We start from the raw sequence: 20,307 nt of genomic DNA, 5'->3' as shown, positions 1-20,307 counted from the left end.
ATGTGGATCGTAAGCTCTGGTTGTTAGCTGGTCAGAACAGTCATTCTTTTAGCTGAGAACGCCAGTTTAGACAATTTACGACCAAAAATCACCAAAAAATCCTGATTTTGCTATTAGTTGTCAATCCCAATTTTGCAATAAAAATTATCAGGTTTTTGCCCAAAACAACGCAACAAATGGTCCAAATGCGGAGTGTCATACCGCGTTGAATTCGTAATAAAATTTCCGATCGATTGGCATTCAAACCTGGTAACTTTAATTTTTCCCGATTTTGGGACTGACAACTAATGGCAAAAAACAGGATTTTTTTCGGTGATTTTTGGTCCTAACTTGGGTAATTTAGGGGTCTCAGCTAAAAGAATGACTGTACTGACCAGCTAACAACCAGAGCTTTCGATCCACATAATTTCCATGCAGATTTAGGAGAATGACTGTTTTGGCCAGCTCAGAGCTCACGACTCACGTAATTTTCATGTAGATTTAGGAAATATTCGTAGCTGAGGCAATTACCTTCGTCCTTGTTTTAATGGGGATTTGCCAAATTTAAATTTGGTGTTAAAAGACCTTCGCTAAATTACTTACCTAAACGAAAAATGAACTCCGTAAAGCAATAAAAATACCAAAATATATTTGTATTTATATGTATATATATTTTCATTAAATAATGTAACATCGCTTTATTCTCACGCAAAGAACGATTTCTGTTTTAGTTTGCATTTGCATTTGCTTTCCGTAATTATGCGATAATTATTATTGTTATTTGTTCGGAATAAATTATAACGTTAAGTTTACTTGCTCATTGGGCAATCACATACACGCAGACGCTGCATGCACGTCCGCCAATGCATACTATATAATTGCAATGAATTTCCGACGTGTCCTTGTCAAATTAGTTACTTCTCAATATTTAATTTTACGCTATATGCAAAGTATCTGTATAATGTACCGGCTTTATTATATCTATATTAACGATACAATTTACTTTTTTGTTTCTTTGTGGCAGTGGTAAATCAGAGTATTATCCGTTCTAACGAATCCTCGCTAATGTCGCCTCGCAATACGTTCGTGTCAGTTGGTAGGATGGGGTTTTGCACCGACGTGGATTAGCCTGTCCACTGGGTCTGCGTTTAAGGTATGGGTATCCGCAATAAGATATTGAGATATATACATATGTAAGTTTTTTAACTTTTAATTGTTTGGGTTTCGTTCATATGTCATTAGTATGGGAGGACCAATGAAGAAAAAAGTTTAGCAAACGGAAACGGTATTCATTTACTTTAGCTTTATTTTGTTCGCTTCCTCTTATGGTGGGTTTTTTGAAAATGATTTAAAAGTTTAATAAAATCGGTATTAATTTTGCACAACGCCCTGGTAAGAGTGTGATACTTCTGCGATAGATCTATTCGGTATTGTTTACTTCCCTACCTGAAAACTTTCCTCCTTCTTTTCGATAAGTTTTGAACTATTTGTTAATCTATTTCTTATTGCATTTTATTATTAAACTTGCATATTAAGTAGGTAGCAAAATGCTGGTGGTAATATTTTTATTATTTCCGCTAATATTTCACTATTACTTTAAGGTTTGTTATGTTACTTCGATAAAGTTCAATGACGCGCTAGAAAATGGTTCAACCGAAACGTTTCAAATGATCGCAAACAGAAGGAAAACTCTGACACTTCATACGACTGGGGATCTTCTTCAAATTACTTTTGCTTGCATATATTTGGATTGATGTCGGTCTCTATGAACCCTTTCTTCATTTGCAAGGGAGTTTTTAGTTGTTGGTATAGTTTTGTTTCCTTTTCTTTTTGTTTTATATGGTTTTCAGTCTTTTCAACAAATTGATTGCTTGGATTTTGTAAATTTGTTTGCTGGATTGTTCTTGTTGTGGCTGCTGTTGTTATTGTTGATGTTGGTGTTGCACCCGCCGCTTCTGCTGCTGATGACAAGAGCTAAATATTCAACTAAAATGCATTGGCCTAACGTTTGATGGAGTATGCTCGTGATGTGTTGCACTTAGTTCTTAGGTGGGTCTCCCCATATTTGTTTTTGTATTTTACGCCTACTGTAACTCGCTAAAGCCCTGAGCATTTGGTCTCCATTTACTTGTTAAGTTCGACAGAAAAAATGTTCTCCTCAATTGCAATCGCTTGCAAATCGCTCGAAAACCCAAAAAAAATCCCCGTAAAGCGTCAAAGGGTTCTTAAAGTGGGGCGGAAATTAACAGTTCAAGTGTGTGGGCGGAAGGATCTTTGTGGTTCGAAAATAAACGAAAGTGTAGGCACATTTAATACATACATAAATTCACACATTCTTTATATATACTTAGGCGTATTCATTATCCAAATTATCCAAACAATACAACTGAGCTCCCTTTCAAACCATCCGAGATTTCCGCCATGGTATCGGTCGACTGCAGATCCGATTTCGAGATCGAGTTTTGAACATAACTGTAATGAAATCTGAATCTGCATTCTGCCACCATTGCTTACGTATTCGGATACTATTCGTATGTGCCTTATTTGCGTAGGCTTAGTTACTTTCGCTAATATTTATATGTGTTCGATATTGTGCAATACATTTCGTTTCTGTTTCATTCACTGTTAACTAACATTAATGCCTAATGTGTTAGCGTATTATCAATTCATTTGCCGTTGTCATTCGCCAGCTAACAGTTGGATTGGTTTTCGTATCAGTTATTTAGTGTTTAGTTAGTTGTAGTTACTCTAAATTAAATGCATATACAATTTGTAGTACTTGGTTGCCTGCCAATCGTGTTAAGGTTTAGTTTGGTATTTATCTATGTATATTATGTAGTTGCTGCTCGGTCGCTATAAATTTAGGTTTGTATACATACTTCAATAAGTGAATACTTTGCGTTAACAATTTACCCTCTTCTGGTTGCTTCGTCCACCTCCAATTTGGTTGCCTTACTGGCTTTAAATGTACGATATGACACAGTGATATATATTCCATAGTGTATGCTTACGAGTTCTAAGTACAAGTACAAATACATATCGAACAGGACCGGGATCAAAGAAGCAGCTCCAAGCGACAAAAGCCGAAACAGGCGCCCTCGCAGTCGCAGCCTCCAGTTGTTCCATCCACCACCAACTGACCATCTCCGATTCTCCACCAGCTCCCACATCTTAGGCCTAAGCTATCTACGACTATGAAGCCACAACGAATCGCAAATAAAACGAAGTGTTGTCCTACTCATTATAACCTCCACCTACTCCGCTACTATTATTTGGTATATGTAGAATATGTCTCGAATTTGTAACCTTCGGGTCGTTCAACGATTAAAGCTTTTGGGGTGAACAAATCAAGAAAAAGGGTTTGGGGAGCTACTAGGGACATTAGAGTATTACGTGTGTTTAAAACGAAGGCGACAGCTGTAGTAACATTGACTTTTCTTTGGTATTTACGACGTTAAAATCTTAAAATCAATAAACAGGTTGGGCAGCTAATTTGGCTCGAATGTCGCGAACCCCACAAATAAACTCTTCGGTCTTGCCACTACATTTATTTTCGACTTTTAAAAACTCTACACGCTATATGCAATAATTAACAATTCACTATATAAAAATCAATTTGCCTCAACTATATGGTTGCCTATGTTGTGGTTCTTAACTCTTTGGTTTCATAATCATGTTTAACACTTCAAATGCTCTTCATTCGTATAAAATAAATCTGACAACAATTAACTGAATAATTTGCTATTTAAAATCTCAACGCGTTCTCGGGCTCCTCATCAATCCCTATTCCGTATTAATTGTTAAAATCAAATAATGCACAATCTTGCTAATAGTTGCGTTTACGCATGGGGCTATATGATTTTGAATAGTTATGAAAAATGTATTATGAATTTGTATATGATAAGTTAGATCTATTTTTTAAATTGATTTTGTTGAACTGCTGAGGGAAGTTGTACTTGTATGGTTGGTTGCTAACATAAATCTTTATCGGATTCTGAATCTATTTTCTTAGCTTTCCTATTTTCTTCTCGCCTAGCTGTTATTTTATTGCTTACGATGCTTTCTGTTAAACCTAATTTAAATAATACGTTACTGTAAGCTATGTGTATTGACCGACGAAGCCTATGACTAGGACCTAGCTTCAACTGACGATTTTTGACTGCCAGACCAGAGAGGTGAATATCTTTCTGGGTATTTACAGTTCCGTAGCATTTGTATTCGAAAGTAGTTTATAGGGTTTTATGCCATTGAGTTCGTTATATGCTTGTTTAAATGATTGGGATTAAGCACAGTTGGTCATACATTGTAAAAAGCTTTGAAAACATAACTGCTGTAAAATTCTCCTTAATCGCAAAGCTTGTTATTTTGTAGTATATATTTTTAGCATTACTTTTCTTTTTGTTAGTTTTTCATCGCTTGTATAATTATGTTTAAATGTTTATAAATATTATACTGTACTGGTGTATATTAGTGTGTATATCAGACTTTGTTTCATACAAAAACTAAGCACATCGATTCGTCAATAAATTCATGTATTTGTATTTTGCATGTCAGTATCCGTGTGGTGTCTGCATATGGGGAACCCGCTTCGAGAGTTTGATCTGAAATGATCGAAATATACGTTTCTCCCAGGGCTGTAGCCCGAATCGATCGGTGCTCCCAATCACATATGCACGTGTATACAGAGTTATATATAATGGGCATAGAGAAACATTTTAGGCAAATACACATGTTGCTTAAAAAGTCGTCCAATAGTTAATTTAGATAGGTTGTCATAGTCATGTATACTGGATTTACAGATTAGAGAGTTGGTCACATTGAAACACACACATAGCAGTGGCTAGATTAGGGATAGGAAGTGGTGAACTAGCAGCTTTTTATATACAGCTTTCACTGCGAAATGGGAGTACGAAAAAATATGTTATCAACGTAATTGTATGTCTATTAGAGGCATATATGTTTATATAGAGATTGTTTGTTTGTAAAAATTAAATGCGCGATCAACCTTTTGTTTAAGATTTTCTTTTTATTTTATTTAAATGTACTTTGTTGTATACGCTGTGGTCTTTAATTTATGTTTTTGTTCATTCAAAAATACTGTTCGTAAATCTTATTGAATTCGGATTTATGTTAGCTGAATGGCTGCCCACTGTTGAGCGTTACAGAAGTGTTAAAGCTACCAATGATAAGCTTCCATTAAGTATTTATAAACACACATACACAGAGCTCGATGACTATATAATTTTATATTCTGCTTGCTTTAGTGGATTGCCATTGGGCTTCCATGGGATAGGGACTTGACGCTGTTTGCAAAATCGTTTCATATCGTTTATTTGTAGGGGTTTATATTCGTTTATCTTTCGTATCTTGTAAATTTGTAAACTGTAAATACTTCAAAAGAACACTTTCAGCATTGTATGGCATTCATTTTCGTACTCTTTCGTTAAGTAACTACGCTTATACGCACGCATTGCAATAAAGATTTTGAATGATATTATTTACAAGAAAGTGGTAGGAAAAAGCTTTAACGTTTTGCCCTTTCTGATGAAAAGATTCAAGGAAATAAAATCACAATTATTCCAAGTTGTTGTATATAGTTAGAATGAGAACTAAAGTTTAAAAGTAAACTTTCATTTAAATATCTCATAGTTTCGCACATTTTACGCGTATAATCGTAGTTGCAGTTAATTTCCTCCTTTCTAGCCGCACTTAATAGCACTTTTCGTACTTCACTTGATATCGTCATACTCATCGCTACCGTTTTTTGAGTCTCCCGACGACTGGAAAGCCGCCATTACAGCTGCCCTGTGGTGACCCTTGTCCGCGCCTAGCTTCTCCTCCCCGTGGCTATTACCCCCATTGCTGCCCGGCTTTTCATCAAACGCATCTAGGAAGGGATTAGTGGCCGCGTACTGGGCCCTGTAGGTTCCCAGTGTGTGGTAGTTATTGCCCCCGTTGGCAAAGGGTCGCGAGCCGCTGCCACTGGAGCTACTGCTCGTGTAGAAGTCGTAGCTATTGGTGGAGCCCGTCATGGAACTAACCCCGCTGCTGCTGGCGGTTCCTGCTCCACTTCCACTCCCCGCGGAGTGGTACGAGGAGCTGTTGGCTGATCCGCTGAACAGAGCTGCCCCCGTAGAAGCTCCATTTTTGGGCAAAGTGCCGTACAGGTGCATGGTATTGTGGTTGCCGTTGCCGTTGGTGGTGGTGAAGGGACTGGGACTGGCGTTCGAGTGGATGTGGCTACTGCCATTGCCGTTTCCCAGGCCACTGCTGCCGAAGAGCGTACTGCCATAACTTCGACCCTCGGAGTTTGCTCCCGAAACCGCTCCCAACCCAGACCCCCCTCCCATTCCCGACTTACTGCTACTGCTGCCGGAGTTCCTGGTGTCGTTAGTGTAGGATGCCGTCGCACTTGCCCCACTAACCGCAGTGGTGCCACCTATGTAGGTCTTAGTTTCCGTTTCCGAGGACGATGAAGAGGCCAGGCTGTCGAACAGTCGACGACCAGTGGAAACCAGCGAAGACGAAGCAGTGGTGCTGCTGACCGCTCCCGTCTTTGTATTGCTATCCTTGCTGCTGGACAGTCGCGAGGGCGATGACAACTTCTGGCTGTTTGTGTTTGTATTCGAGTCCGCTGAGCTGGTGGTGTACTTGCTAATAGCTCCAGTGGTAGCACCCGGCTTGCTCGATGATCCCGAGCTTGGCGTGACCAATTGGTAAGTCCCCTTGGGCAGCCCGTCGCCGCCTCCCGGAGGTGAGGGCGAGTCCGGGGACTTAATCGGCGTAAACTGCACTCGTGGCTCCCGCTTTAGATACTTGGACATCAGCTGGCTGGTGGTCATGGCCTGCGATTGGGCTAGCAAAGCATTTGTGGAGGCCGAGGACTTGTAGGAGACCAGATCATCCGAATCGTCCGAAGAGGTGGTCGGGGCTGAGGTGGCCGTCGAGCCAGCACTCAGAACCGTGGCCTGGGACGAACTAGAGCTGGATGTGGCGCTCGACTTGTTACGCATGGCCTTGTAGTCCTCGCCGGCGGAGAGTCCACTGGCATTCGCCTTGCTTGGCGTGTAGCTACTGTTGCCGAAGCTGCTCTTCTTAGCTTCCAAGCTGGAGTACTTGGAGGTGTAGCTGGATTCTTCGGTCACCAAACTCTTGGACTGCGCTTTGTGCGGTTCACAGAAGTCCACATTTCCCCTGCGAGATACTGTCCCATTGCTTTCCTTGTCTCTAGTGCTGCCGCCCAGGGATGAGGCTGCCTCCGCTTGGGCTGTGGGCGTGATGATTTCTACGGGCGCGTCCTTCTGCAGCGGCGGCTTCTTCATCACGATGGAATAGGGGCTAGATGGCTGGTCGACGATCTTAACTTGCTTCACCGAGACGGGAGAAGCACCGCGCTTGATGGTATCCGTGCCTACAAGAGATTACAAGAGCATTAGCCACGTAATCCTTTCCCTCCAATAGCAAACGCAGACGCACTGACTTGACTGATTTGTAAGGGCATTTCTCTTTACTTACTTTTACCCGATCCGGATCCGGAGCCCGAGCCCGTCGACGCCGAACTACTGCCGGGGGAGGGTGTGCCTGGAAGTGGCAGTGGCGATTGGTCGGGAATTGCTGAGCCCACTGAGCCCCCCAATTGATAGGGCTGCAAGAGATTAGCAAACAGAAAGAGGAGCAGGGGAGAACCCGCCAAGTTGGTCAAATGTTAATCGGCAAGCGGCTTCAAGTAGCTTTCAAGGGAGTTAAGGGCGCATACGTGCTAATTCTTTGTTTTGGGTGGTGCTGGGAGAATTTTAAATTTTGAATCGGTTTGGGGTGTAGTGTTAGAGTGTTAATGGGTGTTTTCATGTGGATATTTGTGCGACACATACAACGGACACATTTAGATCATAGACAAAAGACAATTTATCTTCGTGAGCGGTGCGATTCTCGTACTGGTGACGGCCAATTCGTTAACCAATTAGATATTTTTATTGGATTTTGGGTTGGATATGTGGGTTTTGGATAGGTTGTTGGTGAGGTCAAAGCGTGAGGTGTATGACATGCAAACAAGGTGAAAAAAACTTATAAAATTCGCCTTTAACAGGTTAACAATAGAATGGAATTTATTTAAAATTCTTTTGTAAATTTTTAAAATTAAAAGCGAACTATGTGCATGAACGGAGAGCAGTTGACTTAAAAGGGTTTACTGGACAGTTATTTAATGCGATAGTAAAACTGAAAGGACAATACTTCATCCCCAACAAAAAGACAAATATTGTAACCTAAGAAGCTTCAACGAGTTTCAACTTAATTTGGGCAGAAAATCAAATTATCTGAAATATTTGCCCTCCCGCCTTTGAGATGTTCTACACTACATAAGCTGTGCTTTTGGATTCTGAAAAAATTAATTTGGGCTGTGAGCTTCAACCAACGAGGGAAACTGAAATCTATTCGAGGGACTGGGGTGTAAACAATTCACAAATTAGGTTTTGATTGATGAAGTTTTTACAATGGCAGTGGCACACAAGTTTAATGAAGCATTTACATGATGTGGTCTTTCATTTGGCATGTGTTGGCATACAGAGCCGTATGATTTACATGGATTGGAGTGGAATACATGTGGTAGAAATAGTCGTTACGAGTATGTTTATTTGTTACCAGTAGTGGGCCAATCATGCTTTACACGCCGTTTAACACCTATCATATCGCTCAAATCATCATCATTACCATCGCTTATATCGTATTGGTATGTTAGATTATATAGATAGATATATATATATATTTGTATCACAATTACAACGTCTATCGATCAGGGATCACAGCAACTTATTATTTACTTTAGTATATTTCTTTTGCGTTGGTATTTCGTAAAAAGCACAAATCAAACTGACAACAGATAATGCTTTAGATATATTTGATAGTTCAGTAGGTAAATATTTTTGTAATTATCATCTTTGCAGAACGGTCAACAGGAAAAGTAAGAAGAGCAAGAAAATGTTTCGAATGTGTTTGTGTTTATATGGATTTGGTTTGTGTTGAATGATTGATAGGAGTGAAAATTGGCTGCTTTCCAACAAAATTTATTCGTAAATTCCATAAACTATCAGAAACTCAAAGAATTGATTATATTATTAAAAATTCGAAAAGTAATCGGTATTAATAGTGTTTTAACGACAAATCAATATTTTTCATTCTATGTTTTTTTTAACTTTAATTAAAAAAAATTTTTAAATAATTAGACACAATTAACAAAGAACGGTCAATCAAAATAATAGTGGTCAATTGGATCCAAAGAATATATTTTAGGCTTTTAAAAAAATGTCCCTCGCTTGTCACAACCCTAACCAAAAATGGATGAAGGAGTGCGATGTGTGTTTAATGTGGATGATATAGTTGTATGCAGGTATTTCTGGTCAAGTATTTTGATGTTGCAATCATTGTTTCTCATTGTTCGCGGCATCGCCTCTGTTTGGTTGTGGTGGCTGTGTTGTGTGGATTCTGTTTGTTTACCTGTTGCACCGCTTGTTGCAAGGCTCGATGCGATTGAGCTAACTGACCCACTACTGATTGATACAGATGACTGTTGGCTGTGGCTGAGAGCTGAGGATGGCCTTGGGAGAGTATGTTGGTTACCGAAGTGGACGAGCGCAGAAGATTGCCCGCCGCCATGAGCTGCGCCTGCTGCTGCAGTAGAAGTTGCTGTCTGTCCGCTGGCAACGCACTGACTTTGCTTCCACGCTGCCCTGTTGACTCGCCGCGCCGACCTGTCTACATAGGACTCTGTATTAATCAATATTAATGTGGACGCGGTTCGAGGTCTTCTCGGTGGCTGAGTGGGTGAGGTGATTGGGGAACACGGTTGCCACTTGATCGCTGTTAGGACATACAACTCTTCTTTAACTAATTCTTGATTTAACTTTAATTGTGTAAAATAAATTAATTTTGTTTGCGAATCCAAATACTCAGTCATATAGATTTCATCTTTAAATACCGTACTTCAAAATTTTGCATAGCCATTTATGTATTTGGAAGTCTACGTTATTCGTCTTAGTTGTTACTGATCTCTATTTGGAGTAATAAACCCCCTTATGGTACGAGGTATGCATGCATGTGTACCAAGTTATCATAGTCAAACTCAAAATCGCACCGATAGTGGCAACCGTGGTGGGTGGCTTGGATGATTGGAGGCTGTGTGTATCAGTGTCTGAGTTTTGTTTGCATAACAGCTAAGAGTGAGAACGGTTTTCGTGCCGCACTTGAGATTGAAAAAGAGGGCGAGCGGGTGGCAGAGATCTTGACTTGGAACTGCTGCTGATGCGGCGATGCATCCAAAGCGGAAACGAAACAAGGAATCAAACTCTTGCAAGTGTGGTGGCTAAATTCGGTGTCTCTTTGTGTGTCGGTGGTTCGGGGCTTTCGGGTTGCTCTGAGGTGGGGGATCGGACGCTGGGAGTACGTTACCTGAAGCAACGCCGGCCATGTTGCTCATACTGCCGGCGGTGGCCAAGCCGCCCATCATCGCCCCCGCAGCGCCGCCCATGTGCTGCGCCATCTGCTGATGCTGCGCCTGCGGCTGCGGCCAGATCTGGAGCAGATACTTGAGCACCGCGATCGGTTGGGCGTGATCGATGTCAGCGCCCGGCTGCGCACTCGCCGAATGCAGCATCAGCGGTGGGCCCATCACGGTGGCCAGCGCCTGGGCGGACATCTTGTTCCGCTCCGAGTTGGAAACAACCAACGACAGGTGGTCCAGCAGGAATACCAGGGTCGCCTGTGGGGCAAGGAAAATCGGTGAAATTTAATTTTCAAGCGGAGAAAGGTTAAGCTTACCCTATTTGCCCGCGGCAGGCAGTCGAGAATGCTAAGCATCAGTTTCGCATTGCCCTCCGGGTCATCTGGCAGGCAGACAGCTGAATATAAAATAACACAATAAATTTTGCACACAACAATACTCGGCAGTTCTATTTCAATCCTCACCCAAGGCATCCACCGTCATCTGGAAGAGACAGCGCGTGAACAGCGGCTCGGGTAGCTCCCTGAGGTAATCCTTGAGCACGCCGGTGATGACGTTGATGTCAGGAACATGTTCCGGGCTCAATTCCACGGCACGGCTGTTGCGCTCGAAGGCCTCGCGCAGCAGTCGCTTCTTGGTGGCGGAGCCGCAAAGTCGGTACAGCCCGATTATATCGAGCCCCCGGCGCTCCACCTCCTCCACACAGCGCCTCAAAACGATGGGAACGGGTGCACTTCCGGGCGCGTTCTTAGACTCCCGGTTGACCACCGTTTCCAAGTCGGCGCCGAAGAGTGTAGGGTAACCAGCTCTCAAGCTGGGCAATCCCCTTCTCTTGTAGAGAGCCAGTGGATCCGTGTGTCGCATGCGAATGTATATCGTGCCCCTAGGCTCCACCTTCAAAGCCAGCTGGTGGAGTGGAGACTGCCGGAGGATCGACGACAATGAGATGGCCCCTCGATAGCACAGCTTGTGCCTGTGCTGCGGATCCCAAGAGTAGACTAGTACGTCCAACTGCTTGTTGCCCACCAAGTCCAGCTCGAACGACTCGTCCCAGTCGAACTGTAGGTCACCGGAACGCACCACGGTGCGCGCTTTGTGTACGCGATCGCACTCGATGACGCAATAGAGGTCTCTGGTTTGGCCTGGTGGCGCCTGCCCTCCAGCTCCCTCTGGAGCTGTTCTAAGGCCGCGACCTGCGAGCAAATGAATCCACAACATGCCGGAGATCCCTCCGATATCCACGATGGGCTTATCCAGCTTGTACTTCGCAAACTCCGCCGGGTTGATGTCGATCTGACGGTGTGGGCGTGGCAACGTTGCACTTGGTGTGGGTGCCGGACTCTGGTGGCCACCGGTGCTAAGGATACTTCCGCTGGGACTAGCAGGACCAGCGGATAGTTCCAGTAGCTGCCTCATGCGTCGTATGCTGGGCGAACGAATTGATCCCGCTCCTCCAATGTGCTGCGAGGACATAGATCTCACGGGTAGTGCAGAAATAGGCCGAGTAAGACCCATGTTCCGATCGAGAGTTCCCGTGCCGAGGATGTGGGTTCTACTCGAGTAGATGCTCTCCGTCTTTAGGAAAAATAATATCGTCATGAAATAGTATCGGATATTTATTTGAAAAATTAATACTTACATTCCTCAGAGCATCGTGGATGTTCTCTGCGCTGCAGGAGAATCGCTGAGCTCGCGGCTGGGCAAACATGTCCCGAGTCATTCGCATTTGTTCCGCAATCGCAGAGCTGCTAGGTGCCCTTCTTAGCCAGGCGCGATACTCGTCCGCCGTGAATATCGACGGACTGGCGGTTATTCGCTGCCGCAGGTCCCTGCCTCTCCTCGCGTCGAATTCGGGTGCCGAAGTATTGCCGTCGTTCTCATCCACCAAACGGTCTCCCATCCTGGAGCGAATGCCCTGCAATCTTACTCCTGGTCGCTCCCGGGGCAACGAATTGAATTTATTGAGATCCGTGGCTCCGGCCAACAAGGCAGCTGCGGCAGCTGCACCCACTCCTCCGCCTGCTCCACCCGCTCCCCTTGGCATGCTGCCGATGGCGGGTCTGTTATAGTAGTAGTAACTTGGCCTCGGTCCAATTGTAGCCTCCGTATCGCTGGAATAGTCCAGATTTGGTCGGGAGCGTCGAGTCAGCGACTGAGCTCCGCCAGCTGGTGGACCGTACTTGGATACACCTGCTCTCTGTTGATCGTAGCGTCCGTATCGGCCCAGAGTGCCACCCACTCCCACTGGCATTGGAGCTCCTCCAGCCGTTCCTGGCTTCAAACTCGACCGCAGAAGGGAATGCCGTCCCAGAGAGTTGGAGTAGTCCGCATATTCAACGCGAGGTAAATGCTGATCCGAACCAGACCGCGGGAATCTGGCGTGTTGTTGAGCGAGGCCTACGTTGCCAGTGCCCGTGGACATTCTTCTCGAGGGACCCACAGGCGGAGCGCCGGGCTGTCCGGGATAGAAGGCGTGTACCTTCTCCGCCAGGCTCTCCAGGGTGCCAGCATTCTGGTAGTAAGCGTGCGATGGAGCAAAAGCATGGCCTTTCGTCGGCTGCTCCGTAATCACCGAAGAAGGTGGCGGTGGCGGCTTGTAGCCCCAGTTCGGCGGCTCACCCATGGCTCCGCCTCCACCTCCGCCGCGGGTGTTGTAGTACATATCCAGTTGCTCTGACTGCGGACTATAGTTGTTGAGCCCCAGACCTAAGCGAGATCGCGACTCCGTCATTTCGCGACCATCTCCTGGAAGAAATAGAAGAGAGGCAACCGATTAGTCTGACGAACACGGCGCCCATTTCAAACTACCTGTACGTCTTTCACGTGATGAGCGCGGTCTCGGCATCCGGTCCGTCTCGTCTAGATCCTCGTCCCGCAGATCCCGCTTGATCACAACAACCGGTGGCGGTTTCTGTTCCGGCCGTGAGAGCGTCGGCGGTCCGGGGGATCCTGTACCGCGATTGCCACGCCGCTGCCGTATCGCCAGCACCAGGCGGCGCGGAATTGACATAATGATGACGACATCGTCCAAGGACATGTGGGTAACATCCACCAGGTTCACCGCCAGGATTTCATCGCCCACCTAAAGAGAAACAATGCTTTAAGAGGATGCTTTCCTTAGGCTTAACAATAAACTTACCCTCAGGCAGCCGCTGTTGTAAACCGCAGACTCAAGGGCAATCCGTGAGATGAACACGCCGTCGGTACGATCCGCACCGTTGCCCTCGCGGATGTACAGGCCCAGCGTCTGACCAGGCCGCTTGACGATCTCCACCAGCTGCACAGTGTGTCGTCCGTCCGCCTTGTTCATCAGCTTGTGGGCGGCATCCACCGCCTGCTTGCTGCCCATGCATCGCGGCTCCAGGACGCGCACGATCATCTCCCCGCGACGCTCCACTGCCTCCAGAGCCGCGGCCGTGTTGGGGTCGTGGTCATTCTCGACGGCCTCTATCTGGCGGAAGATCTCCGAGCTGATGCCGCTGACCTTGCGGAAGTCGCCCTGGAGCATCACCGGGTCCTTGACCCCTGCGGCGTTCGACAGACTACCGCTTGGGCCGCGGTGGTTGCCCTGGTTTCCATGATGTTGTTGGTTGCCGTGATGCTGCTGGTTGCCATGATGTTGCTGGTTGCCCAGCGAGGACAGCTGATTGGCGGGCAGCGGGCCGGGAGGAGCGCGTCCCGGGCTGGCAGTGACATCAGGAACTGATCTTCCATTCTCCTGCAACCAGAAATGGGGAAATAGTTTCTCGTTAGTTCATATTCATCCTCGTCGGCGGGCCTTTATGCAAATCTGAGTGCCACGCGCTGCTGCATAAATTAAACTAATTGTTGCCCCAGCTGCTGCAGCTTCTGCACTTGAGCTTCGCTAAAAGATTTAGCTTTGCATTAATTAAGCTAATTTGGCGCAGTTTAGTTTTATAAACGCTTTCTGGGGCCGAAGAAGACTGTCCCACACTCTTTAACCTCTATAACTTTTAAAGGCATTAATATTAAAGAAAACTGATAAAAAATTTCTAAATTTGGATGTCTTTTAAAAATGGAAGTTTAAACCCTTTAAATGTTAGGCTTATTTGGTGGTTCTTTTTCCACAGTAACTCAGTTTACTGGCAAATGGTAATGTTAACTCGTCCAATCAAACTGGCCCCTTATCCTACGGTCGCCCTAGAAAGTATGCAATAATTATTTCGTCACTCACTTTGCCGGGACTTGCGGCAACTGTAATTTCTGTCAGTGCCACATCACTCGGTCGCAGCGTCATGCAAAGCTCCAGGACGACTGTACCCGGCACGTGACGTTCGGCGATGATGTCACACGGTCAGAAGTTGATGAGGGAAAGTCCAATCCCTTTCGCTGCCCCCGCCGGAAGGGGCAACCCACAGCCACGGCAACAATGTGCAACTTTGATTTTCCCGGTTGTGTGAGGGACGCCCATGAAATTGGTTTTAAATGAAGTTGCCTGGCGCAAGCTAAGCGAAGTTTTTAATGGATTAATGCTGGGAAAAGGGTGTGCGGGCACACAAATTGCGGTCAGCAGCAAAGTTGCACTTGCTCTCCAACAGCAACATCTCCTCAAGTGACCCTCGGCTCGGCTCTGCGGTTGCCAAAAATCATGTTCGCAACGGCCACCAAAAAAGAAATCCGGGGGAAGAAGAAATCTTTGAAATTGCGAAACTTTGACATGTGTCGGTGGCTGTCTGCCCCCAGTTCCCACGCCCTGTCCTCCTCACTGTTGTTGCTGTTGTGTAACTTTGCCAAACTTGCAGCATCAGCAGAAGCAACAAGAGCAGATGTCGTTAGGGCGGAAGTTTTGGCCCTCGCGCCTGCTCCGTCTATTTGCTGTTAGTCAAATAAGCATTATTATATGCTCTCCGAAAATCTGTGTACTGTGAAAAGCTACACATTTTGGAAGAATATCTTCTAGCTTACACTTCCATTTAAATAATAACTTATAAATAAAACTATACTTTTAGACTTTCATTCTTAGTATTTTGTAGTTTCACTTCGCCTGTCACTTTTTATGCTTAAAATTCGTTGATACTGGCACTGTTTTGCCCTAGAATATATATAGGCCATCTAGAGTGAAATTTCTGTTTTCCTTCAATCGTACGCCCTTTGGGCAATTGCTGGAAAAGTTTCTGGCCAACTGGCATTAAACTATTAAAGTGTGTTTACTGTAATGGTATTTCGGTGTTTGTTTGCACTTTGCCAACTGCAAATGCATAACCAAATAAATAATTCAGGCGAAATACCGAGGCATCATTAACACACAGGCCGCAGGGCACAAAAAATGTCCATTTGTGCTTTCTTCCTCGTTGAGAACACCCTCTTGCGTGAGTGTGTGGGGTAAAACTGGGCGTGGTCTTGGCCGAACAACTGTATTCAATAAAAAGGACTTGCCGGGCGGCACAAAGGACAAGAAGGCGGCACATTGTTGATGGCTTCTCTTTGTTGTTGCTGTTTGCTAACGAGAACGGCCCGACTACGCCAACAAAAACAATAAATATAGATGGTGTGCATCGCGTGCAGGTCCGCTTGGGCCGGAGGAGCTTGGGTCCTAAGGAGAGCGGGTCCTAAATGGACACATGAAGTGCCAAAGCAACAGCAAACACCCTCCGTCCGAGGCTGTCAGCGGGAAATTTATGCACCCACGTGTGGGCAGTCAGAGTCCTGTCCTCGACCCTTAACCCCCTCTCTCCTCCTTAGGGGCGTCAAGTTCGGTATAATCATTTCCCAGACTTGCCGCACTTTCCTTGTCACTCGAACAAGTTAAAACTCTATTATTCATTATTTTCCGACGCCTTTCCATGCGTTAGCAAAGATTTTCACAAGTTTGAACTAGGATAAGCTTCTTCTACATCATTTAAATGCCCATAAGTACAATATACATTGTACATATATCACATCGGTTTGACTTTGGAATATTGCATCGTATTATACCTACATATTTTAAACTCAGTACCCATGCTGGCTAATGAAACTGGCTGAACTCATACTGTTACCTTTAAAAAGCCATTTCTTTCAGGGCTATTTTAAGCGTATGTAAGCGAAACTAGACTCCTTGCCTCGTTTTCTTTTTGTAAAATTCAGCTGCATAGCTGGAGGCGGCTTCCACTCACTTTGCGGCCATAAGTTATTTACAGCGAGTCGCGCACTTAATTAGTAAGTGCATAGTTTATTAACCGGCAAATCCAATAAGTTAGGGGGAAGTAGGAAATTGCCTGCCAAAGCGGAGGAGTGCTGCTGCGGCAAATGCAAATTACCAGGGCGGGCTTACATTAAGCGTCTTTAGTCAACGTCTGGCGCACATGTGACTCACGGAAGACCGTGGCTGAACCCTCTCTGGGGGCTGGGCCGCCTGTTTAAACTCATTTCAACTTCATTATGTTGCTGCTGCTGCTGACTAAGCAGCGAGCCTATGGAAACCCCCAGCTCCGCCCGCCACCCACTCCTTTTATTCGCCGCCCGCCGGGTGACGACAACTAATTGAAAATCCTCAAGACATCACATATTGAGGACTGACTTTGGCAAGCTTTTTTAATTATGGATGATTCTTCTGACTGGCAGTTTCTGTTGGGAGGAAAAACTAATTTGGAAAGGACCTACGGCAGAGCGAGAGCGAGAGGGACGGGGCGACGGAACGAGGGAGACGGAAGAAGCCATTAGAGGAAGTTGCGTGACAACACAAATCAATAAAATCATTTTAGTGCCTCTACAGCCAAATAAAAAAATAAACACCCGAAAACGGAAATTGACTAAAATTGTAAATATGTCAGCGCAGACGCCATTAACTGCCATAAACTATCAGAAGTGAAAGCACTCCCAGGGTGATATAGTAGTGTTTAAAGTATAATCTTAGAAATCATTGGGATTAGAAAGGGTCTTGAGATAAATTAGACATTTTAGAAAACAAAGAACTTCCTATTTTAGAAAAGGGCTAATTACAATTTGCAGCTTAAGAGGAGAACACTCTTGGGTTTTCCCTCAGTGCACCCAGTTCGGTTTGGACTAATTATTTCGGAAGGTCATGTTTCGCCGAATGCGGCGGAAGAGTGCGTCATTTCCCTAGCCAGGTTAATAATTGACTAGCCATAATTGTAATGACTTAGCCCAAGTTCGATTCCAGCCAGGATTGCCACTGTTTTTCGTGGTTGACTTGTGTCTGCCAGCTGTCCCGCCCTGCCCCTTCACTTCCCCCCCGGGTGATTGATTGTCCGACGCATTGATTGATTGGCAGAGCGTGTGATTTAGCATGATGGGCTTGCCTGGCCCGATCCCTTTGTCAATTCACCCGGACGCTGCTCAGATTGCCCAAACAAAAGGGAGAATAATTGCCTTGGCTTTGCGGCCATTCGAATTGATGAAATTGATTTTGTTTTGCCAACGCCGAGTAATTAATAACTCTATACAAAACAGCAAGTCATGTTATTTGTCTAATGGTGCTCAAACTGATCGAATTACTTAGCCAGCGAAGGGAGAGCCAGGAACGGCCCTTCAATGAAGGCCCAGAGTTCTCGGAAAATTTGTCTGGCCCATCAACTTTTAATGGCCATAACGTGCTCACAGCCTAACCACTAAATTGTCCACCCAACATGAATGTTTCATGTTCTGGGGAATAATTTTCAGGAAATCCACCACAGCATTTTGTTAACAATTCGTTGTATAATTTGTTCCCGAAAACAAATTGTATTCCGGTCGGCACGTGGATCAAGGATTTGTTGTTCTGCTCCCGGGTTTTGGCTTTCATTTGGGCATTCATTTGGCATTCATAACGTTGGCCATACAAAACAATTTCCTTGGGCCGAACTATTCCGGGAAATAATAGAACAATGCACAGCGAACCGAACGGATACCTGAACCGAAACCAAAACCGAATTCCACCTGAGCCGCAAACAAAGGCCGGATAATTATAAATTTAAATGCCCCGTGGAACTCCCTGGGCGGCGCCTCCATTCCTTCATGCCAATTACCCGTCACTCGGCTCTCATCCGGAATTCACCGAATCCACTGACAACGATTACAATTAAATGCCAAATGCACAACTTTCCGCTCCCATGTTAATAATAGTTGTCAGTTGCAGCTGCGCTAATGTCAAAATATGTGGCACAAGCCCAGAGAACCGGGCGCATTCACATCGCCACCCAGTGGCGGCGGTACAGGAGCGAGGAGCGAGGAGCCAGGAGTTGGGGCTCGAGTCGAATCAGATTGGATTGCTTTGGATTTGGACGGTGCAGGGGCGCCAGTCGAGATAACCGCAAATTAAGGCAAACAACAAAGCAACAACCACGACGACAACACAAGTGACACAAGCCGCATTGTGGCGGTGACTCCGACAGCCGAGCAGACGGCTGGGAGCACGGGAATGAGAACGGGAATAGAAACGTGAATGGAAATGGGTTTGGGAGTACTGCCCGCACTTTCATGGGCACAGCCCACCCGGCGTATACGTGATTTATTGATTAAATTCAAATTTGCCAGGAGCAGACAATAGGGCATGCCAAGATGGCGTCAAACGCATTCCAAGCATCGCATTATGCAATTAGATCCGGGTCGGCTGCACACACACACGGCCACCCACACGTCCACAGCTAAGCCGAGTGCCAGGATATCAGGATATCATGGCATCAAAGGCCTTAAGCCTCCATCCAATCAAAAGTGTCGGGCAGGACAGGATGAAGCGTGAAGATATCCAGCCCGAAAGGCTGAGTGGCAAGAGTGCAGGACAAACCTTTCACTGGCTCCGGCCACTCACATCACTCAGAGGCACAAGGACACCGATATGAGTGGAGAAGGGGCGGGGGAAGAAAGGAGACGGGGAGCAAGAAGGATTCCCATGCGCACAGTGAAGTGTGCACTTGAAAAATAAAAATGTTCAAGAGTCAAAAAGAACTTACTTCTTTCTTAATTTATTAAGACACTTTTTTTAAAAAAACCCTGATTGCATTTTTAAAAATATATCACCGTTAATAGTAGGACTTTATCAATGTTATCAAAGATGCAAATTTTGAGAAAATAAACATATTTTAACTATCAGCTCAATAAGGGCTAAAACTCTAAATTAAATGTATAAATATAATGCTAAGCCTTGTTAATAATTATTTTTCGAACCCTTTTTAATCAATAAAGTACCTCAAAATAAAATGTTTTATAGTTTTTCAAAGTGAACTTAAATGTTTTGAGTGCCCAGCTTTGGCTTCCCCAAAAATTTTAATTACCCAGCCGAATGAAAGAAGTACGCAAACAGTTTCGTGCCGCCATTATCTATGCAAATATTTTTAGCGCCGGTCCAAGGGCTGCATACTTAATGGAATTTTATTTCAATATTTCAAGCACCCTTCGCCGTCGGCCAAAGTAGTTGAAAGTTGCAATCTGCGGCTGCCCGAATATATACGTGTGTAAATAAACAAAAAGCGATTATGTGTCTAAGTGGGTTCTCAATGGATGGCGAATGGCCCAGGGGCAACGGCCGTGTTGCTCCGTTCTATCAACAAAAGTTCAAAGTTGGTTTATTTATCATTCAGGTTTTTTCTTCCTGATGCCCCTTAAAGTAGAAAATTCGGTGTGGTTCGTTGGCCTCTGCTGCGCGCATCCATGAAATATGCATTATTATTTGTTTTACGCATATTTGTTTATTCATTCATCCGCATGAATGTACGCACACAAATAAAAATCCAATGTTTTCCAGAAAAAAAAGAGAAAAATTAAAATTAAAAATGCAAGGGGGAAACAAAGGCGAAACGTTTATAACAGAAGGAAAAATGAAAATAACACGGGGCACAGGGGCTTAACCGGCTAATAGTCGCAACTGCGGAGCGTGCAAAAGGCAATATTTGCAT

The 20,307-nt window shown here is 44.9% G+C and overlaps 1 protein-coding gene across 15 annotated transcripts in view; it reads right to left on the bottom strand.

Annotated features, from left to right (window-relative positions):
* Window positions 1-4,254: 4,254 nt before the first annotated feature.
* RhoGAP100F (Rho GTPase activating protein at 100F) overlaps window positions 4,255-20,307 on the bottom strand; it is a 35,914-nt gene continuing 19,861 nt past the window's right edge. For 3 of the 15 annotated variants that reach the window (XM_065866246.2, XM_070996345.1, XM_065866249.2), the window contains 9 exons: window positions 13,614-14,192; window positions 13,280-13,556; window positions 12,114-13,219; window positions 10,939-12,049; window positions 10,792-10,871; window positions 10,423-10,732; window positions 9,472-9,725; window positions 7,495-7,624; window positions 4,255-7,390 (listed from right to left, as the gene is read on the bottom strand). In XM_065866246.2, the coding sequence (XP_065722318.2) occupies window positions 5,709-7,390; window positions 7,495-7,624; window positions 9,472-9,725; window positions 10,423-10,732; window positions 10,792-10,871; window positions 10,939-12,049; window positions 12,114-13,219; window positions 13,280-13,556; window positions 13,614-14,192 (5,529 nt within the window). In that variant the 3' untranslated portion in view covers window positions 4,255-5,708. Of the gene's footprint in view, window positions 7,391-7,494; window positions 9,730-10,422; window positions 10,733-10,791; window positions 10,872-10,938; window positions 12,050-12,113; window positions 13,220-13,279; window positions 13,557-13,613; window positions 14,193-20,307 lie in introns of those variants that run through there. The other 12 variants (XM_065866248.2, XM_065866251.2, XM_065866247.2 and 9 more) reach the window with 10 other exon arrangements.

This window comes from Drosophila suzukii, chromosome 3, assembly GCF_043229965.1.
Source record: "Drosophila suzukii chromosome 3, CBGP_Dsuzu_IsoJpt1.0, whole genome shotgun sequence".
NCBI lineage: Eukaryota > Metazoa > Arthropoda > Insecta > Diptera > Drosophilidae > Drosophila > Drosophila suzukii.
The sequence above is the reverse complement of the archived record's forward strand: the minus strand, read 5'-3'. Positions and strand labels throughout refer to the sequence as shown.